At 44.2% G+C, this 26,399-nt stretch overlaps 3 protein-coding genes across 6 annotated transcripts in view; 1 reads left to right on the top strand and 2 right to left on the bottom strand.

Moving 5' to 3' along the window:
• Positions 1-1,613, top strand: part of actn3b (actinin alpha 3b) — a 28,462-nt gene extending 26,849 nt beyond the window's left edge. Inside the window, exon 21 of the mRNA XM_055060176.1 lies at positions 309-1,613. Coding sequence (XP_054916151.1) covers positions 309-467 — 159 coding nt within the window. The 3' untranslated portion in view covers positions 468-1,613. The remainder of the gene's footprint in view (positions 1-308) is intronic.
• Positions 1,462-13,965, bottom strand: LOC129379405 (serine/threonine-protein kinase D3-like). Of its 2 annotated transcripts, XM_055060177.1 has the most exons (18): positions 13,859-13,965; positions 12,440-12,597; positions 10,565-10,703; positions 9,568-9,699; positions 8,176-8,330; positions 7,903-8,086; positions 7,094-7,177; positions 6,251-6,407; positions 5,937-6,060; positions 5,418-5,495; positions 5,124-5,337; positions 5,017-5,042; positions 3,874-3,946; positions 3,679-3,785; positions 3,440-3,601; positions 2,988-3,354; positions 2,790-2,875; positions 1,462-1,971 (listed from the first exon to the last, which is right to left on the bottom strand). In XM_055060177.1, the coding sequence occupies exons 1-18, from the start codon at positions 13,878-13,880 to the stop codon at positions 1,807-1,809; spliced, it is 2,433 nt and encodes an 810-aa protein (XP_054916152.1). In that variant the 5' UTR covers positions 13,881-13,965; the 3' UTR covers positions 1,462-1,806. The 2 variants fall into 2 exon arrangements, with proteins under 2 accessions (XP_054916152.1, XP_054916153.1); XM_055060178.1 differs by lacking the exon at positions 13,859-13,965 and having other exon boundaries at positions 10,565-10,696; positions 12,440-12,591.
• Positions 13,909-26,058, bottom strand: klc2 (kinesin light chain 2). 3 transcript variants are annotated; one of them, XM_055060180.1, is made up of 15 exons: positions 25,968-26,058; positions 22,848-23,093; positions 22,424-22,766; positions 21,854-22,070; positions 21,574-21,763; positions 21,298-21,471; positions 21,084-21,183; positions 19,643-19,692; positions 19,375-19,442; positions 19,061-19,169; positions 18,705-18,845; positions 17,883-18,007; positions 17,635-17,692; positions 16,956-17,088; positions 13,909-13,993 (listed from the first exon to the last, which is right to left on the bottom strand). In XM_055060180.1, the coding sequence occupies exons 2-14, from the start codon at positions 23,073-23,075 to the stop codon at positions 17,005-17,007; spliced, it is 1,887 nt and encodes a 628-aa protein (XP_054916155.1). In that variant the 5' UTR covers positions 23,076-23,093; positions 25,968-26,058; the 3' UTR covers positions 13,909-13,993; positions 16,956-17,004. The 3 variants fall into 3 exon arrangements, 2 of the variants coding, with proteins under 2 accessions (XP_054916155.1, XP_054916154.1); XM_055060179.1 differs by lacking the exon at positions 13,909-13,993 and having other exon boundaries at positions 14,565-17,088; XR_008608171.1 differs by lacking the exons at positions 13,909-13,993; positions 16,956-17,088; positions 17,635-17,692 and adding an exon at positions 18,200-18,300 and having other exon boundaries at positions 17,921-18,007.
• Positions 26,059-26,399: the final 341 nt, after the last annotated feature.

The following is a 26,399-nucleotide window of genomic DNA, read 5'->3' as shown; positions in this document are numbered from 1 at the left end:
GTGAATGTAGGACAATCCAGTTGGCGACTGATGATGCTCCAACATATCCACATACTTACTTCGACGTGACTCCCAGTCGACATCGTCTTGTATTTAAACAACCTTACATAAAAAAACACAATTTAAAAATAATTTTCTTGCGCCAAGTTCGTTACAGGAAGTTGTGTCCAGCTCAGTCATTTTAGACAAATTAAGAGCCTAAAATGACAATTTACATTTTTCTAATTGTAATAAGTTGTGCTCTCTTACCGAGGCGACAGTTTCTTCGTCTTTCTAAGTCACACGTTGCCTCCCTCTCCGCCCTGCAGAACTACATCACAGTGGACGAGCTGCGCAGGGAGCTACCGCCCGAGCAGGCAGAGTACTGCATCAGCCGCATGACCAGATACATCGGAGCCGACGCTGCCCCCGGCGCCCTGGACTACATCTCCTTCTCCAGCGCCCTCTACGGAGAGAGCGACTTATAAACCGAGCCACTTCCGCCTCGTGTTCTCCTCCCCCCAAGCTTCTATTTCTCCTGTTTGGAGAAAGCGATTATAAACCCTTCCACTGTCCCTCTAAATGCTTTGTCCTCCTCATTTTATCCCCCGCTCTCAAATCTGAACTTTTCCCCAATGGTCCCCCTCCATCCCAGGAACACGGCTTAGAGAGGAGGAGAGCAGGAGGCTTTGCTCAAATCTTAAAACTGTTAGGTTTGAGTTTCAAGCAGAGAGAGCCAGGTATAGCAGCGAACGTATGAAAGCACCATACGGAGATTATACCGGCCTTAACAGAAGAGTTAGACGAGAGGGTTACCTTTTGAGCAAAGCCTCCTGCTCTCCTCCTCCCCGTCTTATTATTCTTTTTTGTAGAAGGGTAATTAAAGAAGAAAAAGTGATAAAAAAGCTGGTTGGTCCGTTGGCTTGGTTGGTTGTGCATTTGTGCAGACGCATGCTTCGTTTTAAAAGTTTAGAAAAACGCCGCCTTTTGAGTCGCCCGACTCTTCCTTAATCACACCGAAACCCAAACAAGCGCCTGCAGGAGTCTGTCAGCAGTCAGGGACGAAAACGCGTCAATGTGAAGTAACGACTGTGAAACCTGAACGTTGGCAGAGATTTGACTTTAACCTGGAGATCTTAAGAAACTCAGGAACTTATGAAGGATGAATGAGCACCTAAGCAGAGGAAAAGAGCACAAAGACGGCCGCGGCTCGATGGCAATTTAGGAGAGGGAAAAACAGAAAGACGACACAGGAAACTAAAGGAGCAGAACGACTGACGCGGCTCCGCTCTTCCTGTTAAAGGAAGGCGGAGTGATGTCAGCAGGGAGAGAGTCAGGAAAGTTGCGAACAGTAAGGATGGACGCTGCATGTGGGACCACAGCAGGCCCGTCGCTGAGGAGGAAACCGAGGGTTTGGTCCCATTTCCACAACAGAACATCGGCCATAACAATACTAATAACCAGTGCAAGTCGACTCCTCTGTGCATGTTCAAGGTGTTTTTATCTCATCTCCTCCCCTCGTTCTCAGTTATTTCTGTCCATCATTACAGATGCTTAAAAAAATAACAACGCACATTCAAACAGCTACATTTAAAAACAAAGCTGGAATAAAAAAGGATAATTACATTATTAAACAGCGGTTTGTGTTTTTCTTCCACGATTTCAGACTCTTCAACTCATCTAAAAATTATAATAATAGTCTTTGGCTTAGTTAAAACTCGATTTAAATGACCAGCACTTTTCACAGTCCCTCATTTGTCCATATAAAATAATAAAACAAGAAACGGCTCCAGCTGTGTCAGTTTTTGTTGTTTTTTTTTTTTAAATTCACATGTCCATTTCGCTGCTGGAGTCCCAGCAGAGATGGGAGGGAAACATCAGGCCTCTCTCCAGAGCGAAGCGACTCCAGTGGTCCTCGTCCCCCTCGTGCGTCAGATACCTGCAGCCCATCCTCAGCTCGAACTCCCTCAGGTCGCACCACAGCTGGAAGTTCTGCACGTTGACACAGCGAGACAAAACCCGCATTATGTATCCAGATACGAGACTCAGCTTGTATTTTATTGCATTTAATCTCAGCAGTTGTTTAATTAGCAGCCAGAGTTGCAACAAAAGGAATTTTTTTCAAAGTGTGAGGTATTGACCCCCACCGGGGGGCGCCAGAGTTCTGCAATGGAGAGAACGGATGTTTTTGTAGTTGCATGTTTTCTGAACAGGTCGGCGTTGAAAATTTGAATTTGTTCTCAATCAACTTATCTGGTTAATTAAAAATAAATACACAGCATGAGGGGTTTAAAAAAAAAACAAGACCAGAAAAAGTAACTATGGACATTCAGAAAAGTTCAAACCTGCACCAGAGAAAAAAAAATGATTTATTTTTAGTACCTGAACATTCAGAGTCTAGAGGCCAAGCAAAGTAAAATAAAGGAAGTATGATCACAACTATCTCTAGATTGGGTGTTTATGAATCTGAAGATGCTCCACTAGTTGTTAGGTGCTAGCTCCCGATGCTATCACAAAAACAAAACAGAAAAGCGCTTATCATCTTTAAAAGAAGAAACAGAAGTGTGCAACAACCATTTTTAAGCATGAGTGGAACATTAAGTATAGCCAGATTCCTCAGGAACAAATGAAAACTGATGCTTAAAATGAACTTGAACCGTGTTGCAAACTGACAGAAATGTCCTTTCTAATTTGATTCAGAGTATGAACGCACCTCACACTGTAATTATTTGTCTAAATAAAACTACATATCATCATCCTTCTGCTTCAGGGTCACACATTACTCTGTGTTGATCTGTCACATGAAATACCTGCAGCCAGGAATGACCCAGAGCTTTTCCCACGGTGTACCGGCGTCTCACAGCCACCTGCAGCAGGTTGTTGATGAGGCTCACGGCTGCAGAGGAAGCAAAAGGCGGAGTCAGCGCGGTTTGACTCCGACTCAACCGAACACAAGTTTAGCGAAAACATCAGCAAACGTGTTACGAAGTTTCCAGAAACCCCCAGACCTTCCAGTGAGATGGTGGCCCAGGGCTGGCGGGGGTACATGAAGGCGGCGTTGGTGATCTGCTGGCGGATGTCCTCGTCCTCGTTGAAGGGGAACGTCCCGCTGAGGCTCACGTACATGATGACGCCCACGGACCACATGTCCAGGGAGCGGTTGTAGCCGCTGCTGCTGATCACCTCGGGGGCCAGGTAGGCCGGAGTGCCCACCACCGAGCGGCGGAACGACTTCTCGCCGATGATGCGCGCGAAGCCGAAGTCGCACAGCTTCACCTGGGGGAAGGGGTCGGCGGAGACCAGCAGCACGTTCTCCGGCTTCAGGTCGCAGTGGGCGACGTGTTTCAGGTGCAGGTACCGCAGCGCCTCGAGGATCTGATGCAGCAGGAGCAACAATCATCGTTCACTCAAATACACACGAGAAAAAAGATGGAGCAAAGATGTACAATTACAGCTGTACCTGTATCACCAGGAACCGAGTGATGCGTTCAGGGAGCCGGCCCTTCTCGCTGGACAGAATCATCTCCAGCATGTCTCCGTGGAGCTTCTCCATGACCACGAAGACATGTCTGGACGTTTCAAACATCCCTTCGAGCACCACAACTCCATGGTGGGACAGATTCTGAGCAACAACACAAACGTGACTCGACCTGAAAAGCCGTTCCAGCTGTGAAGCGCTGGCTGGAGAAGAGTAAGCACCTGCAGGATGGCCACTTCGTTCCTCAGCTGTCTCTCCTGTTGGGTCGGGAAGCGGGTCTTGTCGATGACTTTGATGGCGACCGAATGGCCCAACTTCCTGTGAGTACCTGGTGGAGGAGACGTCATTTAGTGAGTGGAACTCCGTGGGTTTACTGCTGTAGTCAGGTTAGAGGAAAAACCCCATCAGGATCCCACCTTTGTACACGACTCCAAACTGTCCTGAACCCAGAACTTCATCTGTAAAGATCTGATACACGGCGCTGATGTCCTGAAACACACAAACACAACGCTGAGCTCTGGAGTAAAGCAGGAGAAGCTCCTCATAAGGCTGCTTGAACAGTGTTATGCAGGTTTCACCAGCTCAGATTTAAGGCTTTTTAAGAACTACAAAAGATTATTGTGAATAAAATTTAAGAGCTTCATCACAAATTCACCATAGAAATTCAGCTGTCTACAACTATGAAATTGTTGGGGTCTTTTTGTGGCTCTTGCCAGCAACTTTGGGCTTCTCACACAATGGAAATGGCATATGCTAGCTGCTTATGAGCCATATGCTAGCTGCTAATGAGCCAAATGCTATCTGCTAATGAGCCACATGCTAGCTGCTAATGAGCCACATGCTAGCTGCTAATAAGCCATATGCTAGCTGCTAATAAGCCATATGCTAGCTGCTAATGAGCCACATGCCAGCTGCTAATGAGCCACATGCTAGCTGCTAATAAGCCATATGCTATCTGCTAATGAGCCACATGCCAGCTGCTAATGAGCCATATGCTAGCTGCTAATAAGCCATATGCTAGCTGCTAATGAGCCACATGCCAGCTGCTAATGAGCCATATGCCAGCTGCTAATGAGCCATATGCTAGCTGCTAATGAGCCATATGCTAGCTGCTAATGAGCCACATGCCAGCTGCTAGCCATATGCTAGATGCTAATGAGCCATATGCTAACTGCTAATGAGCCATATGCTAGCTGCTAATTAACCATGAGCTAACTGCTAATGGCTTGTTCATTTGTTTGCCTACTAGCGAGCTACAGTAACTGCAAGTGAACCTGCTAGCTGTCAATAAACCATATTCTAAACGCTCGTTTGCTTGCTAACAAGCTTTCTTGAGTGTCACTTCAGTCACAGGATGTAGCGGGCAAAGATGCCGGCACACAAATCAAGCTTTTACCTGGTAGAAAAATCTGCATAGAAAATATAAGATTAAATATTCTGGCCAAACAAAATGTAAAGCCCATAACTAAAGTATTTAACGCTAATTTACATTTTCAGACATTTTAAGGCCCTTTAGCGAAATGAGTAAGGGTCAGGACTGATTAAAATCTCATTCTTACCACACCGACTCCGTGCTGGTCTCTATCTGTAACCACAAGCACGTAAAATATGTCAGTACCTTTACGCTCTTCCAGGACGCAGAGATAAAGATCAGCCGTCGACTCACCTTGGTGCTCGTCGCCTCGTATCCTGCTGCTCTCCACGGGCCTCAGAGCCTGACAGATGGCGCTCTCCCACGCCGCGCCGTCTTCGCCGGCTTGCACGCAGAACACCAGCGAGGCCGTCACCAGCTCAAAGGAGTGCAGCTCGGCGCCCGGCAACGAGGGCATGGCGAGGTGGGCGGGGCCTCGCACCTGCAGCACCTCTGACAGAGAAATCTCCTGCAACGGAGGACCACCTAAAGTTACCACCGAGGCTCGGAAGGGGATTTGGAAAAACGTGGTCATGGTGCAAGTTCTACCTTGTAGTACTTGGTGCTGCTCTCATTCTGGTACAAAGTAATGGTTTTCCAGTCCAGGATCCAGTAATGACGTTTCCTCTGAGGGGAAGAAAACAAGGGGCAAATTTTTACCCCCCACTTTCCAAAGAACATTCTAAGAATTTACTCAAAGACAACACAAAAACTAGGATATTTTTCATCTACTTAAATTTATGTTCTTAACCATAAAGAGCATAAAAACAGAGAGGGGACAGATCGGTCTGTGCTTCAATGTCACTGCAGTTACAGGACAAGAATACGGTCGATTTCACTTGCAGAACAGAGACACCCAAAGTATCATTTTATCTGCTTGTGTGAGTGTATGCGGGCAGCAAAGACTGAAATAGATGGTTATGGTCAGAAATCATTAGTTTGGAGGAAACTTTCCAATCTTATTCCAGAGCAACACAGTAGATTATTTTGGGATGGGACCTAATTTCCACGTCTGCGCCTCATTTTTCAATCCAACAGGGCCGCTGTCAGCTGGCAGCCGTTTCTCACCAGTGTGTCTGTGTTGGTGTGGTGCAGCAGCCAGCCCTCCCTCAGGACTCCTGCTGCTCTCCTCTTAGTGTGATGCGCCGACTGGACCAGCCTCATCAGCGGGATGTTGCTGCTGAAACAGGGGCTGGAGGAGGACGGCAAAACACAATGCAAACATTTCTCCAAACGCTTGCTTCGGAAGAAAATACTTCCACCCAGCGTAACAAACCAATAAAGACTCGTGGCACAAAGAAAGTGACTACATGCGTGTGGTTATGTGGGTGATATCAGACATCATCAGGACACAGCGGCGATGACATCATCCCCTCTCTGACCTCATTGGCTCTCTCAGCGACTCCACCTCCACCGTCTCCGGCAGCGAGTCCCCGTCGGAGGACATCTCGTCCTCTGAGGTGTCTAGTGTTGTGCTGGCGAGCTCCGACTCGGCGTCCTCTGGATCCTGTGGGAAACCGTGAACGGCCGCCGAGGAGTCTGGGAAGGCGACGCCATCTTTGTTACTTTACAGCTGCGATCAAACTGGAGACCTGCATGATCTTCAAGCTCATTTCACGTCAGCTAAATTTCCAAAAATATTAGCGCTTCAGTGGGGTGAGGATTCTCAGACAGTTCTCATAGAGGTGTGCAATACTGGATATTTTGGCATCGCTCCGATATCAAGTATCGCCAATACCGATACCGATGCGCATTATTCAAGTTTAATAAATATTTAAACTTCTGACTTTTTGGCGTCTTTATGGATGATTTTCTTTGAGTAGGTCAGAATTTAAATAGTTTATCAAAATGCTACTAATAATAATATATTTACATATAAACAAATCTGTTTGTTTTGTAAATAAAAATGTGAAACAATTATTTTACAGCAAATCAAAGCACAATCCTTTTTATATTACACTTGAGAAACTACAATATGAAAAAAATAGGGGGAATTTGAAACTGAAGTATGGATCTCATCATGCTCGTATCGATGTGGTACCGATACTGACCTGGTATCGATATGATCGATATTTTGCGCAATATCACCTCAAGTTTACAGTTCAATACATAAATGGGTCATTTTGTTCTGTGAAGTAAGCTAGGAACTAATTTAAAGGAGCTACAAACCATGATGAATCAGACATAAACAAGGTAAAAAAAAAAATGAAACGAGTGTGTCTCACCGTCCCCGTTGACGGGCCTCCTCTCTCCTGGACAGTCTCTGGGGACTAAAGGCTCGCAGCGCCGGTGACAGTTGAACCTGCAGTCTGACGAGACAAAGGCAGAGGAGCTGCAGCCTCAAACCTCAGAGGAACGACGCAGAAAACTTCAGTTCTCCTGATTAAAATTCATGATTTTGACGTTCTTCCACCCAGACACGTTCATGGATTCGAGTGAATTAGTCACGAGCCGTCTGCTGGCTCAAGCGTGACAGGAAGAGCGTTTGTGGATCTGCCTCACTGGAGATCACTGGGAATCCAAACATGACCAATCAGAGTCAGTCTTGGCTGGAGCAGAGCGGCGAAAAACGGCCACAAAGGAGAATAAAACTTATACCTAAAACCTCTTTGTTTTCTTCTCCAGGGCTAGTGGTACAACACAAAAGTTTTTTTCAGTGTTTTGTGGACTTTTTGTTGTCTCCGTTTGCAACAAAACGCTTCACTCCTGTGTTTTGGATCCACCGCTGCTGAACAGGAAAGTGAAAACTAGAGGAAAAACCTAAAGAAGTTCATCTCAACAAGGCTGTTCAGACATTTACCTTTCCTCATTATTTATTCAAACAAACAAACAAAAAAAACTTAGCTCAGAGTTAAAAACATTGTACTGAGTTCATTCTGGGTTTTTTTGTTGTTTTTTCCCCCTCCTTTATCAAAACTATTGTTGCTACAAGAAATATGTTTACCTTGCGATGCCTGCTTAAAAATGTTCAAATATGTCTGCTACCGAAACAATTCAGTATTTTTTTTATTGTTGAACATATATTGAGTTTTACCTGAGCACTGCAGCCCCTGCCTGAAGAGCCCTTTGAGCAGCCGGTGGCAGTGCTGGCACACTGTGGGTTTGGTGTAGCTGTGGATGTGGAAGGTGTGGGGCACCTGAGGCCTGCTCTTGTCCCCGAGCCAGACGGGCGGCTCGTTCCACGACGGCGGCCTGGACGACGGCTTGGACAGGCTGATCTACGGAGTTTAAAACGGTTTAAATGAGCCGAGGCGCTGCAGGAGCAGGAAAACAACCAGAAAAGAAACGAGGCAGGTGCTGAGGTTACCTCCTCCAGACTGCCTCCGGCCTGACTGGACAGGGAGTGCGTGCGCGGCCTCCGGGGCGGGAACAGGGAGAAGCTGGTGCTGACCTGCCGCCGGATTCGGCTGCAGTCGTTGGGCAGCAGGAAGGCGCAGCGCTTGTGAAAGTCTAAGCCGCATCCTGAAGAGACGGAGAACCGTTCTTCACGATCTTTTTCACGTTTTGTCAAGCGCCTGCACAAGGCAGCTTATGACAGCAACATGGAGGGAATGGTTACATTGCTTTCAGGTTTTCTTTTACCCTGCGAGCTGTTCTTCAGACAAACAAGCTTCTAAGAGACTCAAAAGATGTGATCCTGAAGTGGAGGTCAGTCCCTCCGGGAAGCTGCGATCGCAGCCATTACTGCAAATTCATCGCTCGGAAATTTTACGCCGACTTGCAGTTTTCACCCAACGTCGTGACTGTTCCTCACATCCGACCGATCACCTTAAAGTTTTCCTTCCTTTCTGACCAATCGCTGCAACTGTGCTGGATTTTGACCAATCGCTGTAGCCTCAGTATAATTTGCCTCATTTTTGTTTTGGGCCAAAAAGCATCAATAAAACCTGTTCACGCCCTGTTACAATATCAAACATCTTTTTAGCCCCTCTATGATTTTGTGATTCTTTTTGTGATTTTTATAAGCGTTTGTGGTGCTAATTTGGAAAATATTGGTTCTTATTTATGACGGTAAATGCGACTTTTTATTACTCGCTCTAAAGATCATAGACAATAATCTGTCGTCAAATAAGGCTCAGGCAGCTGCTTAGTGCAAGTAAGTACGTTATCTGGAAAAAACTCTTGATGCAATGATTTCTGGACTTTAGCGTGAATTTCCACGGTAATTCTCGAGAAACTGGAGGGACTGATTGGTTTAATTTGGCAGTAAACATATAAAATCTGCACTGAGTTGATTGAAAACGTATTTAAGCCGAGAGGGTCGCATAAAATACGCGCCTTGAGTTTGACAGGTGCTGTGAACGGTTCATGTTGACTTGACGGACCGATGTGAAGCAGGACTTTATTTGTATTAAAGGTGTCATTTCAAGAAGGTCTGAAAAAAAGTGTTTTTGGTCTTTTTTTAAAAATATTGCTAGAATCCTGTCTTTTTTTTTTTTTAAATCCTGGTTACGTGACGCGATTTAAACTTTTCTGTAAGATCACATTAAGACAAAGAAAAAACTACTTCTGCAACTCTGACCGCGACATTTTAGGCCACAACAATCACAAAAAAAAAAAAAAGCAAAAGAAATGTGACATCCGTCAGGGACGGTGATATGCAGAATTTACTTTGAAGTTTGTGGTTTTAAAACGACAACGTTGTCGTGCCACTGCTGAAGCACGGTAGCTGCTCTGAAGTGAGCGGCGACGGCTTTACCTTCGCATTTCAGTCCCTGTCGCACGAGGCCCCACAGCATCTCCCCACAGTGGTGGCAGAAGGTGGGGGTCCGGTACGACTGGACCACCAGCGAGTGAGGACGCATCCTCATCTCGGCCACAGACGCAGATCCTGGAAGAAAAATAATAATAATCGTGAGACACGGGGAAGAAATCATGCATCCATTTTAAAATGAAAACTTCTTGCGTTAACATGAGTTTATTTTCAGCAACTTCCTGAGCGTTACAGAGCGCGAGTCTCCGTTATCTTTAAGTTATTTTGTGCCGACTTATTCAGAGCAGAGAACCAAAGTCTTTAGCGGCTCTTTGTTGTGGGATTTAGCAGCTTTGTGAAGGTGGTGAGCGTAAATACATGAAAGACAGAAACACGGACGAGTCCGCGGCTCGCGCTCAGGCCGTTTGACTCTGAACGCCACGAGGGAAGAAGGAACCCGAGGCAGCGGGAACGCAGATTCGTCATGAATCCAGACGCGTTTCGGTACATCGCTTTCAGGGTCCTATCCGCAGCCGTTTACAAGTGAGACTGATGTGGACAGACACAAATCTGTTCCAGAAAGGAAAACAATGCAACAACTGGGCTGAAAAAGCACAAATAAAAACGGCTCCTTTAGATTGACTTTCATACTTCAGTTGTTTTGAGTTGAAGCCGTCAGGATCTTCCTGATGTTTCCTTATTTGGATTTGAGTTTAGGGGTCAGAAGCACCTTGTGCCTTAGTAGTGTGAGTTACATGTTTTAAATGAACTGCTGTATGTAGTTTGATATGCAGATGAAGAAATCGGCTTCCTTTTTATTTCTTTTTCAGCTGAAATCTGAGTTCCAGTTCCTCCAAACACGGCTGCTGAACTTTTGTCACCTCTGTGACAAAAGTCACCTTTTGTCACCTTTTGTCACCACGCTCGGATAAACGGTGCTGTCAGAAACCCAATGACCGCCTCTTCCTCTAACCGATCGAACGTGAATGACCCGAGGTCTGACCTGCGACCACGATCTCGATCAGGTCTCCGTCCTGCAGCTCGTCCCGGTCCGTCAGCCGCTGCAGCAGCTGCTCCGAGGCGGGTTGGTGTCTGAACAACAGGATCTTCTCCCCAGAGCCCACAACGCTGCAGTCTGGAGCCTGCAAACACACACACACACACACACACACACACACACACACACACACACACACACACCCACACACGCACACACAGAGCGCAGTTTCACACCGATTCAGCCAAGAAACTGTAAACTAAATGTAAAAACACAGATTTTCCTGCAAAATGAGACGTTTTCTCTCTGAAAAGTTACATGAAAAAAAAGTAAACACGGAGAGCAACAACTGAAGTTATGAATGGAGAGCCATTAAAGAACCGATCAAAGCTGCAAAAGGAAGATCAATCATTTACTTTCATATCAGTTTTAGACTGAAAAATGTATCTGAGCTGACGAATGTGGATGGTAGAATGCTCAATTAATTCAGATTTCTTTAAAAACTGGATATTAAATTCACAAAAGCACCAAAAGTTCTCGCTAATATTTCAAGTTGGTCTGCCAACCCCCAAAAATAAAAGTGTCCACTTTCATCACAATGACATGAAAAAGTTTCAAAAAGTTTTAAAAAGAAACTAAAATTCAGATCTACTAGAAAGAAAAAAAAAATAATTAAAATAAATCACCTCTTACATAGATTTCTTCACAAAGATAATCCGAGTAAATGAAAGGATAGTTTTTTTCTTAATAGTTATGTTCTCTATTCAAGTGAGAAATCAATCCAAAGCAACACTTAAAAAGCAGCAGATCAGAAGAAATTCAAGAAAAACCACAACACAAATGATCATCAGTCTCAAGACAAAACATGGAAAACACCAGAACGAAGATCCTTAGTCCAATGGAGGTCACACTGGGTGACCTTGAACCGGCCGTTTACGTCTGAAGCCCTTCCAACGGGGCTGAGAAAAAGACGACACCGCAAAGAAGAGCGACAAAAACAATCACAAGTAGCCAACGGCGGTTTTGATTGCTGGGGTCTTTAGTTTTCACAGCAGAGAAAGTCAAAAGCGTTACTGATGCACAAACAGCAAACTAGTCTTTCAAGTTACTATTTGACTGACTAAATTTTCTAAAATGCCAGTTTTCAGTCTGCAAGCCAGGGAGGTTGATAATGCAAAATGCATAAAAAAAACAAAAAACAAACATGTTTAGTTTTGCAGATTTTTCAACAAAACATGACATTTACTCCTCCTTTCCTGCACACGATGCTGACCTGATGCCCGGAAACGTGAGTTTATTTCTGTGTGTGAAAAGAGGCACACAACCAGACAGTAGTATGCGTGGGTGTGTGTGTGTGTGTGTTAGAGGGGAAAGGCTGTGGTTGGAAAGTTTTCTGCACTCTCACAGACCACACAGACTCTTAACAGCATGAAGACCAGAAACAGACCAACACCTGCAGCAGCTCACAACCTGAGCCGCAGCGCCGTGAGCAGAGAGGCTTCGGAGGAGAACGCCGGGCGATGTCTGGATTTAAGAGTCCAGAGACGGAGGGAGACACGAACCGGACCGACACGAAAGCAGCGGCTCAGGAGGGGAAGCTGCTGCCGCCTCTTTAAGTGGGCGGGGTCCACAAGCGACGGCTCGTTTTGCGGTAGCCTACACATTTTTCCTGACCTTTCAGAGTCCACTTCCTGTCTGCTCTCCCTCTCACAGCTGAACAACAGCAACCCGGAGGAGCTCGAGTCTTTTAAATTATGAAATGTTTAAATCTTGGCTAAAATGTCCAGCAAACTTAAGTCTCAAATGATCCACAAGTTCAAAGTCATTTCTCAGCGACAGACCCCGCCTCGCTCGACCCGATAGACGTTTGCCCCCGGTCACCTTTCTCTCTATGACCTCGGCCGCCAGTCGGCGGGCGTGGCGGTAGCTCAGGTTGCCGGGCGGGACCCGAACCATCTCCCTGAACAGCCCCAGCTGGAACTGGACCAGAGCCGGCGCGGTGGGACTGAAGGGCGGCTCCGCAGACACGGACGCACGATCTGTGGGGAAAAAATAAATAAAATGCAGAAGAATGAGAAAATTTTGTACAAGTTATTAGAAAAATGATCAAACTGAAAAGTCCAATTATCTCCAGTTTGACAAGAGAAACTCACACAGATTCAACTGTTTCTTTCTATCATTTTCACAATCACGCCTTTAACTGCAACCCAAACTACAGTTTCTCAGAAGTTTTGATGACGTCAGAGTAAAAAGTAAATGAATAAAAAGTAAAAAATGAACTGCTGTGTTCTGCCCAGTGTTGCCACAAACGCAAACGTGTTGAAAACTGCTGGCTTGACACCTCCACAAAGAGCGTAAACCACTAAAGGGTTAACGTGCCGAAGAAGCTCGCCGATCGCACAGACGGAGGTGCCGTGTCTGGAAAGTTCAGTGGAAGGATATCGTGGTTGGGGATGAAAAGGGTGCAAAGGCAGCAGGGATGACTGCGGTCTTGAGGGGACTGTGAAGGAAAGACTGGTGCAGAGCGTGCCACAAAAACCAGCAGAAGCACGTCCAGTAAATCGTCCCCTGACCGTCTCGTTTAATGACCTAAAAAACAGAGGAATGCTGAAGCACTTCAGCAACACGGAACCCCTGCGCAAATATTCAGTGCCAATCCTGCACACTGCAGATATACTTTTTCAGATTTAAAAAAAACAAAAAAAAAACAACACTAGCATTTCTGTTTCAAATGTCTTCTGTACTAATGCCGTTTTCCATCCACTCAACTTTCCATTAAAACATCTGTGTGCAGCAGTCAGCTTGTTCAGCAGGCTTCCTCCTGTGGGAGGAACAACCACACAGTCAGCAGGCCTCGCCGCGACTGTGACACAACACCAGCAAAAACACTCAAACTAAATCACATTTTTAATGCTCTTATTTTGATATTCTTGTATTCAGACTGTAGTTTCTGTTATAAACAGCTGCTTTTAATAATAATACTCAGCTATTATTGTTAACACTGATGGAACTACATCTGTCATAAATCTTTAATATTTCCAATTTGTTGTTTTTAAATTGAATTAGTGAAAGAAACTATTGTGAATGGCTCTTCTTTAAGATCATGACTTCAGAATATCTGCATTTAGAGCCGCAGATATCGTCACAAACAGAAGGTGACATTTTAAGCATCCCTCCTCCCCTACAAGTCTCCTGCTTTGCGTTGATAAATGAAAGCAGGTCATGACATGCAAGGTGTGTCAGACTTCCTTCTCTTTTTGATTCTCCAAGTCGAATTGAAAAAAATAATAAGAGCCTTACTTTCTGACCCCGCTTCATCCATGCTCCAGCGTTTGTCGTCTCGACGACGCAGCCGATCAGTCAGTCCATCATCGCGCCGCCGGTTCCTCTGCGAGAAGCGCTCAGTGGGTCTGGTTTCCTCTCTGCGGGGCTCGCCTGTCGGTGAGACAGGAAGTAGCGCGGAGACACTCGCCCCCCGCTGCGAAGGCTGCTTCAGCGCCGCGTCGGGTCGACGCCCTCGGCCTGAGCCGCAGGCGTTACGGCTCAGACAGGCGCTGTGAAAAAACACTTTCACGCACACGGAGCGAGTTTCTGGACAGGAAGGAAAGAAAGACGGGGCTGGCTTTTCTTTCTTTTTCTCTTTTTTAAAGTGGAACTTTTTGTCTTTATTGAGCCTTTCGATAAAACACGTTTTACAGGAGCATCTCCAACGCCACGTTTCCACCACAAAAGCATCTTTGCTCTTTCAATAAGCAGCAGATTCATACTTAAAAACCGTCGCAGCTTCTTTTATTTTGTCGTCTTCTTCTCTCCTGATAGCAAAATATTCTACTCATTTCTGTGGAAGTTTTCTGATCCGGGGTTCTGCAGAATAAAATGTGATTAGTACAGTGAAGAGCCGCCTGGTGCGCTGGAGAAAACCCATCGACAAGCGGTGGTGTCGACGTAATACACTGTTAACACACACTTACATATATATATATATATATATATAAAGGTTAATCACTTTCTGAATTCCTGCAAAAGTCCCAACATTCAGAAGCTGATAGGATATTTATCATAAATACAAATGATATCAGACTTCATGTACATTCTGCTTTGGTGGATTGTTTTTGGGGGTTTTTTTTTGTTCCAGTTTAGCACAACAATCCAGTGAAAGTCATGAAAAGCAACATTCAGATAACCAGTAGTGTGTACTTTCAAAATAAAAGCTCACAGTAGCAACATTGAAAGAAGAAGAGAAAAAAAAACAGTCTAAAGTAAATTCACAGATGATGGATTATTGTCTGTCAGACACATGAGGATCGAAAACATGCCCCTTAGCGTTGATCGGTGCAAAATTATACACAAATCACTTTTATAAATGCTAAAATTTTATTTCCATCCCTGATGAAGATGCTAAAAAAAAAAACCCAAAAAACTTAATTTCTTTTACTCCAGCAGTGTAATCTCACACAGACAGAAGTAACCAGTACAAGGAATTATTTACATATATTTTGTAATTTTTGGTTGGCCTACAAAATGTGGAACTATGAATTAGTGATAAATAACTTCCTGTTTCCAGGGGGTATTAATATGGCGTGACACAGAAGTCGATTAGTGACTGCTAGACTGGATGAGAGCATCTTGCCAGTAAACGGAGGAAGAAAAAAATATATATTTGCAAACTCTTAGGGAACAGCGTTAAAGACTGGTCTCCACGGCAACCGTTAGACAAAAGTCTGGAAAAGGGCATTTCCTGTCCTACTGTTACAAATGTAAACATGTGTAAACATGTGGATTTTGACAAGTGTTTGTCTGAAACAAAACGTGACAAAGTAAAACAAGCACATCATGCTCTGTGCTAAAGTAAGGTGGAATATGAGTCATGCTGTGGGCTTGTTTTCCTAATGCAACTTCTGTGGGTAGCCGGGTTGACAACACAGCATCATAAACTAACACTTGCATTGCAATAAAACACCTAATTTTAGCAGCCATTTTTGCTCGAGTGTCTTTTGAAAATATATTAGTACGTTTGAATCAAGAGAAAACTGACTTTCAAGTAACTTTTCGACTGTAGTTATAGAAATGGGGGCTTGTTTTGAGTCAATGATCCCTAAACGTTAAGGAATCTCAAGCAAGCTCCCATTTCTTGCTCTGAAGTTACTTGTAAGTTAGTTTTGTTTTATTTTGAACGTACTAAGATATTTTTGTAAGAACCTGGACCAAAACTACTCTGTGAGGTTTGGTGTTCTGCACTGTTGAGATACCAGGATGCTGCTGCAGTAAAAGAATCATTCATTTCGCAGTTTTTATTTTTCACATCTTCGCCAGGTTGACGGCAACGTTTCTGAAAACCGTTCTACTTTCAGTAAACACACAACAGCTTCTAAAACTAAATGGTGTACGAATGTTTAAAGATCTCCAGTGACTGTGAGACTCCAACTCACTCAGGCCTGAAGCCCCTCCTGATTAGCTCCATCACGTCTTAAAGCGTCGTTTTCCTTCAGAATAAAAGCTGGTTGGTATTAGTAGAAGAGTTTTTTAATTTTTTAAATAAAATATTCAACTGCGTTTTCTTTTCCATTTGATTTCCTCCGCAAATAAACCACAAAGTAATGAAGGATTTTCTGCCCTGATTCTGCTCACTAAGACATTCACTTCAGGCTTCAAGTGCGTGTCTCCAGTTTGGAGTGAAACCCTGATCGCTAAATTCAGCAATAGATGATGGATTTATGAGTGTTTTTATTATTCGATGACAAGATGGAGCAAAAATCGGATTTTCTGTACTTTCCCTTTGTTTTCCCCACATATTGTTCCCAGTCTCCTTCTGTCAGACGAGTGTTTCTCCAGTTAAGTCCCTCCTTAACCCCATAAACTTGTAAACAAAAACAGATCGAACTATATACACAAGGAAACGTCAAATAATTTAAAAGCGTTCATACACATAAAAAAATAAATAAAAAAAACCCACGAAGGCAAACAGTTTGAGGTTGAAATGGTTAGTGCTTATGCTTCCCTAAAAGGTCGATTGTGTTCGGATGGCGCAACGGTCGCCGGTGATTACGTCATGCTACGTGTGGAATATACAAACCGGCAAGCGTCTCGTCGAACGGAAACAAACGTCGCCTTGAAAACTCCGAATGTGTCTGCAGAGGAGAGGTGAGACTGGGCAGGAACCGTGGAGCTACTGGCTGAAAACATGAGGCGCTCAGGTGCAGACATTCCACTTTCTAGTTCAGCAACATGCTCGTGAGTGAGTGAGTGTGTGTGCGATGCTATTCGGCGTTCTGGTTGATGGCAGCGGTGCGTACAGCGGTAGCAGCAGTGGTGACATCAAGTGTGGCCATGTCTCTTTGTTCTTTTTTTTTTTTTCAGTGTCCCTTAAAATAAAACCAATAAAAGCTGCTGCTCAAACCGAGGTAAATGGCCCTTTCCTGCTCCGTCCCCCCGCCTCGCCGCCGTGTCTAACCAATCAGGGAGCTGCGTCTGGTCAGGTCCACGTTGCTGGCGCTGAGTCCCCTGCTGTCTGAGAGGCCGGAGTTGGCGTCCTGGAAACGGATCGGTTCGTGTTAGCTCGGGACCGGTCCAGCAGAAAAACACAGCAGGTTTTAACGCACAAACAAAACCTGACCTGCTCTCCTCTTCTCCTGGAGTTCATTTTGAATTCAACCTTCATGGAGGTTCAGCAGATCAATGCATTGATTACAGATAATCATCTTTTTCCCAAAGCTCCATTTCTAACTCACTTCTTCTCATATCATCACCAGATGTAATTAGCTCATGGTTTTCAGCTGATCAGGATGATGCTTGTTTAAATCAACTTTAATAAATTGGGAAACTTAGAAAAGTTTCCAGTCATGCAGTTAAAAACCGTCTCGCTGCACCGAGGCACTTAAAAAAAACAACAAAAAAACAGATTAAAAAGATAAAAACAACAAACGAAGGTAAATAAAAAAATAAAACGTAAACGAAAAGAAATTAGTAAAACAAAAGTAAGAATTAAAACGAAAGTAAATCTTAAGAAGGGAAGGAAGGGAGGGATGTAGTTGTGTATTTTTAAAGACTGTCAGAGGTTTGGCGTAAACCGTCTTTACCTGCGTGGTTTCCTCTGCGCTCTTGTTCAGGAAGTTCAGGGAACTCGCTCTTTTCATTCTGTGCAAAAACAAACGGCAACAAGATTTCTGTGTTGAAAAACGGAAACAGCATCACAAAAATGTATAAACTTCGTCCAGCCAACTCGCAAGAAACTTGCATTCATTCATTGTAGATAAAAGAAAATAAAAATCCAAGGCCAATTTACTTTTCTGAAATTGCATTTTTTCAGAGACCACGTTGTTTTTACCCGGGGTTTCGGGGTTCCTGAGGTCCGCTGCCCTGCAGCTTCTTCACCAGCATCTCGCTGCTCCTCCTCAAAGCGTCCCGGATCTTTCCGAAGGAGCCGCTGCGGCGCAGAGACCCGTTACCGTCCTGAAGAGAGAGAAAAGAAACCAGCGATCAGGGATGGAAATGAGAGGTTTAAAAGATCCTCTGTCATTTTTAGAGGGTTTCCTACAACAGGACAATCATAAGATTGATGCGAGTCCTCGATTATTAAAATTCCTAGAGGAAAATGTACCTGCCTCGAAGCGTTGTTAATTTATGTTTTATTATTTAACGCACCGTGTTGGTAGACTGAACACTGCGGCCGGTTTTAGACGCGTAGCTTTAAGGATGATTCCAGTCGCCTCTAATGGGAGGCGTTACACACCTGGTAGATGTTTCTGTGTGTGACGAACGAAGGCGTTAAATTCTGTCACTGTTATTGCTGAACACAAAGCTATAAATGTCTGGGCAAGGTCAGAGTTCATCTATTAAACTGAAGATGAACATAGCTGGAGGATAGACATTTTTATAAGTGCATTTGTGAGCCTGCCTCTTTATTATTAAATTGCAAATGATTTTAGATTTTTGTACGACTTTTCTTCAGGTTAACTTAGAAAGTGAGATGTTATTGTTACAGGTTAATTTTCTAAACTACAGAAAAGTTATTGTTAGGGAAGCTCAAACATGCAAAATTGGATTTATGTTGATATGCGATAGTAATGCTGCTGTTATGTTAGATTTACCAATGTATTTTTATCCGACTACTCGATTTATTGCAATAATAAACGACAGATTACGTTACCCCGTTCCACTCTGCGGACTCGTCGCCCTCGTTGTCTCCTCGTCCCCCCGGTCCGTCCCTGCTGTGCCGCCTGTCGCCCCCGCCCCCCGGTCCGTCCTTCAGCAGCTCCACCACCTTGCTCTGGTTAATGGCGTCGATCCCCTGGGAGAACAAAATCACACAAAGATGAGGAAAAACAACAATAGAAAGACTGTAAAAGCTGAACATTTCAGAGAATAAACACAAAGCTGGTGTCTGATCTTGGAGGAGCTTCAGCCGTAATTCCTTCTGAACTACTCAGGGGACGTAGCTGAGAAAGCAGCTAGTCTGACATCAGTAAGTCAAAGAGTGTGGAGCATTGAGTTTGTGTGTTGTACCTGTTTGCGTGTCTTGCTGGCGCACTCCTCAAGCGTTTCGGCTGCCTCCAGTTTGCCTTGGCGACGGTACAACGCTCCCAAGCTCTTCAGGGTTGTGTTCACAGTTGGACTACACAACAAGAAAAAAACTCAATGAGCAAAAAATGTTGCTTTTTAAAAATTATTTGGCAAATCCAGATGCCTGAATTCATTTTCTCCATTTTTGATGACATTGTTGTATCACTCCCTCATAAAATGAAGGCAATCAGGTGATTTGTGGCACTATCAACCAGCCATCACGTTGTTTCCTTTGGGAATTTTTGATCGTGTCTCACCTGTCCACCTTGCAGGCCTTGTACCAGCTCCCGTACTCCACGTACGGCCCAGAATCCTTCTGTTTGCTCTGACGCAGACAGAGAGAGACACACAGGCGGGGATCAGGATGAGAACAAGCAGAGAGTGAGAGAAGCCGAGTCAAAGAGCAACTCGACGTTTTCATGTCGCCGTTGTCTGTCGCTCTCCACGTATCTTTGTAGTCCTTTTCAGTCCATTTTGTTTAAAATGTGGCGGCAGGCCTATCAAAGGTCGACGTTAATGACTGACCTTGCTTTCTTCCCTCTCCTCTGCGTGCATCCAGATGGGCTTATTGTCATCTGCAAAATGAGACGAGGAAAATCTCAATTATAAAACGCTCCAGGCTCGCGGCTAACGATTATTTTACTAACTGAATATTCTGGCAATCTATTTAAAAAACATAAAAAATTGGCACATTCTGCAGATTTGTCATTTAACCAGCTAAACATTTTTATACAATAGTAGAAGTACATTAAAAAGTGCAAACAAATAAATAATTTTATTTTCAAGTAAAAAAAAAACATTTCATTGCCTAACATGCAATAACATCATTCCTGTAGTGTAAATAGTGTAAACTTCTGCTCCACTTCACATCAATACAGTGCAAGGCGGATCTGATGGTTATTTTTATATTAACCAGTTATTAACTGGGAACCATAAAGATGATTAATAGTAAATATATTTGAACTACGCCACTTGATGAGTTCTAGGAAAAACATATTTACAGAAGAAGAAGGCTGTTCATCATAAATGCAAAATGTTTGTTTTTCTTAAAGTTTTGGCTTAAGTACCGCTTTGAATGTGTCAACATTCAAAAAAAAGTTGTACAAGATTTATGTCACAGAAGAGGTATTAAAAAAAGTTTTTAATGGACCCTTTGTATAATAATCGAACGACAAGTTTGATTATTTAGCAAACGACAAGTTTCAGAGTCTGTATAGTTAATAATTAATCGATTTTGAAAAGTAGTCGATAATTCCTTCCATAACCAATTAACCCCGATTAACCGTTTCAAGCCTAAATCCTTCCTGACCCCTCTCTGTGGGTTTTCTCAAACGACACACAGTCATTCACCAAGCTCCGGCTGAGGCCCGGTCTGGTGCCGAGCGTGTGGGCAGTAGCGGTTTGTAAAGCCTTGGTTTGACAGAGAGGAGGGAGACGGGGACATAAAGCAGCTTCGGAATCACTGAGTAATCCTCTGACCTGCTGGGACATCAGGGTGATAAAGGGATCAGAGGGTGTGGCCAAAGAAAAACACCAATGTATTGCATAGGTTGGCAACAGAAACGAGACAACAAAGCAAACTAACAAATCTGAGCTTAAAGGGCAGGCGACGTTTTCATGTCGCCGTTGTCTGTCGCTCTCCACGTATCAAGCCCATGACCGACACAAAGAGATAGCTAGCTAGTTAGCTAGCAAGGGAATATTGCTTGCTAAGGGATATTAGCCGATAGTTATCGGTAGCCTGAACCGCCTCAAAATGCAGCGAAGATGTCAGCGCATGACTCAAACTTTTGCTTGACAGAAAAGTTTCAAGAAGGAAAATAACTGCATATACGAGATTTAATAGTTCAAAATTTAAAACTTGCATTAGCACATTTTTAAGGCCTTCATTTAAGATGCATGAAATTAAGTCTTCTTAAGGGTTGTGAGCTGAGTTCCTAGCTTAGCTGCTGATGGTTTCACTCACTGTTGACTGATCCGAACTCCTTCTCATGTGCTCTGGTCAGAATCTCCTTGTACAGAACTTCTGCATCTTTGAACTTTCCCTGCTTCAGGTAGCAAGCGGCCTAAAAGGAAACGACAAATCAGTGCGCTGACGGTGGTTGCCTTGAAAACTACAGATGTTGAAGAGAAAGGACATAGAGGAGGTAAGGAGGATTCGGGATCCATCGGGTTCCCACCAGGTTGTTTTTGGTCTTGGCCACGCTGGGGTCGTCGGCTCCCAGTTTGGACTCGAAGATCTCCAGGGCCCGTTTGTAGTAGTACTCCACCTCGTCGTACTTGGCCTGGTTCAGGCACAGCAGGGCCAAGTTGTTGAGCTGCTTTGCTACGTCTGGATGGGACTTCCCCAGCACCTGAACACAAACAAACATCATTAGCATCAGGCTTTCACTCAAATGGAAAACAGATTTAAAATCAGCACTGCTCTTGTGTCCTTCGGTGCTGTGGGTCCTCACCTTCTCTCTGATGCCCAGGGCCCTCTTGCAGAGCGGCTCGGCCTCTTTGTACTTGCCCCTCTTGCCAAACAGCACAGCCAGGTTGTTGAGGGTTGCGGCCACCGCCGGGTGGTCCTTCCCCAGGGTTTTCTCTCTGATGGATAAGGCGTCGTTCAGGAGGTGAGTAGCTTCCTTGTATTTGTTTTGGTCCCTGGAAACATAGATAAAAAAAAAAAGCTCGATAGTAGTAAGAAGCTTTTATAAATATAAATCAAAAGGATATCCCTTCCCATCAGCTCACCTATACACCAAGGCCAGGATGTTGAGCATGGTGGCAACGTCCGGGTGGTCGTGTCCGGATGACTTCTCCAGATCCTCCAAGGCTTGCTTGCACAGAGGCACAGCCACCTCGTACCTGCCCTGAGAGGCGTACTGGATCACCAGGTTGTGCAGCGTCCTGAGACGATTCGGGACCTCGTAGCCCCCCTGCTGGGCTGCCGTCTCCCCACTGGGCTGGGCTGGAACAGAACCAGACCGAGACGTAAAGAAATTTTATTGAATTCACTTCTATCTTCTTTTGTTCTTTTACCCTGAAACATTTAGAAACAAATTACCAGCCGTTAAGGCGTTACTTTAGATCTATTCTAGTCATTTCTCCAGAATGTTTTATTCAAGCTCTAAATTGACATATGTCTGTGAATTGAAGGCAAGTATGGCAAACCATTGATCTAGAATTTTCTGATCTGGAAAAACAGGACTAAATCAATCAGGATGGTCGGCTGCAGTGCCGTGACTTCCTTGCATAAACGATTAATGCTCTGTAGCTCTGTGTGTGCAATATCCTATTACAAACGACGCAGATCACAGCTACCTGTTCCCTGGTCATCGTCGTTGGGGAACAGATCATCCAGGCTGTCCTTTGAAGAGTCTCCTCCTCCCGTTCCCTTGCCTCCGCTGCCCCCGGAGCTCTGGCTCTTCTCCTCCGACAAGGAAACGTCGTCATCAATCTTCTTGATCTGATTCATAAACTCCAGGTGCTTCTTCTCCTCCTCCAGCTGGGCCACGCACTGCTCGCTGCGCTGCAGCTTGTGCTGCGTCTCCGCCAGCTCGTCCCGCAGCCACTGGTTCTCCTGGCAGAGCCGGCGCACCTGGGCGCGCAGCTTCTGCTTCTCCGACTCCACGGCGCTCAGGTGGTTCGACAGAGCGATGATAACCTGGGCGACAACGAAACAGAACGTGAGCATCTGCCGAGAGACGGGGGGATTGGGAGAGCTGCCGACTGGACCGGAGCCAACCTGCGCTTCTCCCAGGCCCAGCTCAATGTCCTCCAGGTTCTTCCGGAGGAGGCCGGACTTCTCCTGGGCGACGGGAGGCTGGGTGCAGTCCAGCAGCGAGTTGAGCAGCTGCGTGTGTTCGCCGCGCAGCGTCTCCAGGCCCTGCATGACGGCCTTCGTGTTGAGGACGATCTCATCCTGGGTCAGGCGCTCCAGGGCTTCTTCACGCGGATACACCATGGTGGACATTACGTGGTTTCATGCACACTGTCCACAATGTGATTGAAAGAGACATTTACTGTACAGCTCTGCTTATTTATACTTTGCTGCTTTGTGAAACAATATACTTTAACTGCTGAAAAACTCACAAAAAAACAAAAAACGCCGATTGCACAGTAGTTGGTCAGAGTCGTTAAGATTTTCAGCTTGACATGCTTGATTATTTTGACCAATATCTAAGACTTTTTCAGACCATCATGAAAGGAATTTAAGAACTCGATATCCACAAAAATGTACAAACGTCGTCCAGGGAACTGGAGAGAAATAAGCACTTATCCACGATAGTCGCAAAAAAAAAACACTCGCCAGGATGGGTATATTAGCTTTGAGTTACTGGTAGCCTCATGACTGTCTTAGAAAACTGTTTTAGGTGACACATTCTACATTATTTAGTTAATCCAACGTATCTGGGTTTTCTCATACAATCCACAGACTTGTTTTTACTATTGAAAAGACATTGAGAGCGAAAGAGAGACTGTATTGGATGCTGCGAGCCATTATCAACATTTTTGACGTTCAAAGCGCTGAGCTTCAGTAGCAGGAAGACAACTTTTCTTTTGACCACGCACAGAAAACCGGAACCGCTTTCTAATCCACCATCAACAAGTTTTATCAATATCGAGAGTCCAAACATGCTAATGTTATGTTGGTACTTATGCGAACTAGTTTATACACAAACATCATCAACAGGAGACAAGAGCGTAGCCATATGAGGCAACTAAATATCTATTATTGACCAGATAACAGAAAAATTGCAGATCGGACATGAGAATGAAGATTTTATTCAGATTAAACACGACAATCAGATGTAGAGAATCAGACAATGAATATGCAACACATGTGACTTCATAGCCTATATTATCAAAGTAGTTAGAAAAAACTGTTTAATGAAAAAATTTTATACACAAACAGGTAACAGAGAGTTACACTAAAGATAAAATGATTGTGTGTGAGAGGGTACACATTAGTTTACTCGTCCCAAAATCAGATTACTCAGTACCCGTTGGCTACAAGTAAACACAAAATCTGTCCGGTACCAGGAAGTGAATTTAAAGAGAGAACTAATCTTTTGAAAGATCCTCCTACAGAGAAGAAGACGGGTAGAGTGCTAAGAGAAGATACAGCTCACATAGCGCATTTAACTTTAACCACACCTGTCCCTGAAAGGATTAAATGCTTTGCCAATTTTAAATAAAAATGAAAGAGAAATCAACTAAAAATGAACTTGCAAGGTAAAAAACAAATATAAAGTTTCTTGGTCATCGAGATAGTTAAACCCTGCTTGATGTGCGATTAATAACACTCTTGTTTGGATGTGGCACAGTCAAAAGAACCAAAACGTTCTACTTTCTCAAGAGATTTTTGCTCGTTTTACTAACCGTGAAAACAAAGTGCGAATTTAAAACGCCAAAGCAAAAACTGAACATACTTAATGTTCAGAGAAGGAAGGTGAGAAAAATATACATATTCAATGCTATCATGTGGTATTTACAGCCACTTTGAAACCAACCATTTGCAGGTCAAGTCAAAAAAAATAAATAAATAAAAGTTCTGCCTGGTGCATTTTTCTGACCAATACAGTCTTTACATACGTGGTTCTGACTTCTAGCTCAAACACTTTTGTCTTCTGCATGTTCATTAATAGAAAAAGTAGTTATTAAGCAACAAGAAACTAAGGAATGTTGTATAGATAACAAAATCTGTGCCTAACGTCAGTCTGATTCTTATTGAAACAACGTGCATGAAACAAAAATTATAATTCTTAGGTTTTTTTAAACGCCTTTTCATCTTTTTTCAGAAAACCCCTCTCCCCCCAATACTTTTCTGTATTTTAAGCTCCAAGTCAGAGCCCATCAAGAAATAAAAACTGTTCATTTCAATGGCCGTCTGACAACCGTATGAGGTCAGAATACACGTCACCATCTTAAAACACAGACTGAAGCTTCTCAGTGTTTGTAGGCAGGAAACAACTCCACTTATGAAGGCACATGCTGGCTAATTAACGTCAAAACAACAACAATAAGCGCTTTCACAAACGAAGAGCAACTGTCAGTGGGTCTTATTGAAACTAGGTTATGATGAACTATACTACCTATATGCATTCTCTTTGTGTTTTGTTTTAGGATGATTTACAACAGCAGTATTAAACTATCACGATCGATCAGTTCAAAAATCAAACAATCATGTCTTTGCTGACTCAGGTGGAGCAGTAATTGGCGTTAATTGGATCAGAGATCAGACTGCGCAGCGTCGTGACTTCACGGGGTTTTTTGATGTTGGAGGTGCACCTGTTCTCCTTCCTCCTCCTCCTCCTCTCCTCCAGAGCTCACTGCAATGCACCACTACTAACACTCCCACTCCAACGCCTTTCCTATTCAACGCAGCTCCCCCCCGAAAAAAGCCGTCGTCATGTTACGGAGCTCCAAGAAAACCGGCAACATGGCGACCGCGTCTTCATCTGTCCGTGCGTCGATGTCGCAGTGTGTTTTTTTTTTGTAAGGCCAAACGGCCGAGACTGAACACCGGCGCAATATCTCGTTGAAAAGACCAAAATATGAAAATATGCCGCGGCTTGACGAGTCACATCCCGACCCTGGAGCTGCGTGTCAAAAATGAAAGCCCGACCTGTGAGCCAATAAGCGAGGACGGGCAGCAAATGACCCGCTTTGTGTGATCCAGAACCAGTAGAGGAGGCGTTTAACGGCAATTAAAATGGAGGCTGAGTAAAACTAGACGCTTCATTTAGCAGTACATTCGCAAACGTCGCCGCTTGGGATTCGCTATTTCACCCAAACTCTCGGTTTAAGTCGCCGCATGTTCTCCTTTCACATTTATATATCACAAACAGGACGCGTTCGTTACCTTCATCGAAGAAACGGCGACGTACCCTTCACAACACGGCGGCTGGATAATGTTGTGATGCTCCACAAAACACTCCAGGCAAGCTCGCGGACGCAAGGCAACTTCCGGCGGCGTTCTTCCAAAATAAGACTCGCCGGAAGTTGAACTGAAATTGACTGAACGTTCCACTCGTTAACGTTTGTTAATGCATAATAGTAATAATGACGATTTAAAAAACAATCGGACACGCAGCCATAGAACAATTACCAACTCCTTGCCAATGTACACAGGTAAATTCTTCTTAATTAGTGTTTAACCATCGCTCTCTGGGATGGACGGTCAATTTACCCGAGTTAGTGTGGACTTAAATACATACCTTACTATAATAATGACTAATTTCAGAGTTGTAAATTAAAAAGGTAGAACTTTTTTACTGAAATGAAGTAGGTTTTT

Source organism: Poeciliopsis prolifica, unplaced genomic scaffold (assembly GCF_027474105.1).
Source record: "Poeciliopsis prolifica strain line A6 unplaced genomic scaffold, Auburn_PproV2 SCAFFOLD058, whole genome shotgun sequence".
Classification (NCBI taxonomy): Eukaryota; Metazoa; Chordata; class Actinopteri; order Cyprinodontiformes; family Poeciliidae; genus Poeciliopsis; species Poeciliopsis prolifica.
This window is presented reverse-complemented; position numbering and strand designations above follow the sequence as displayed.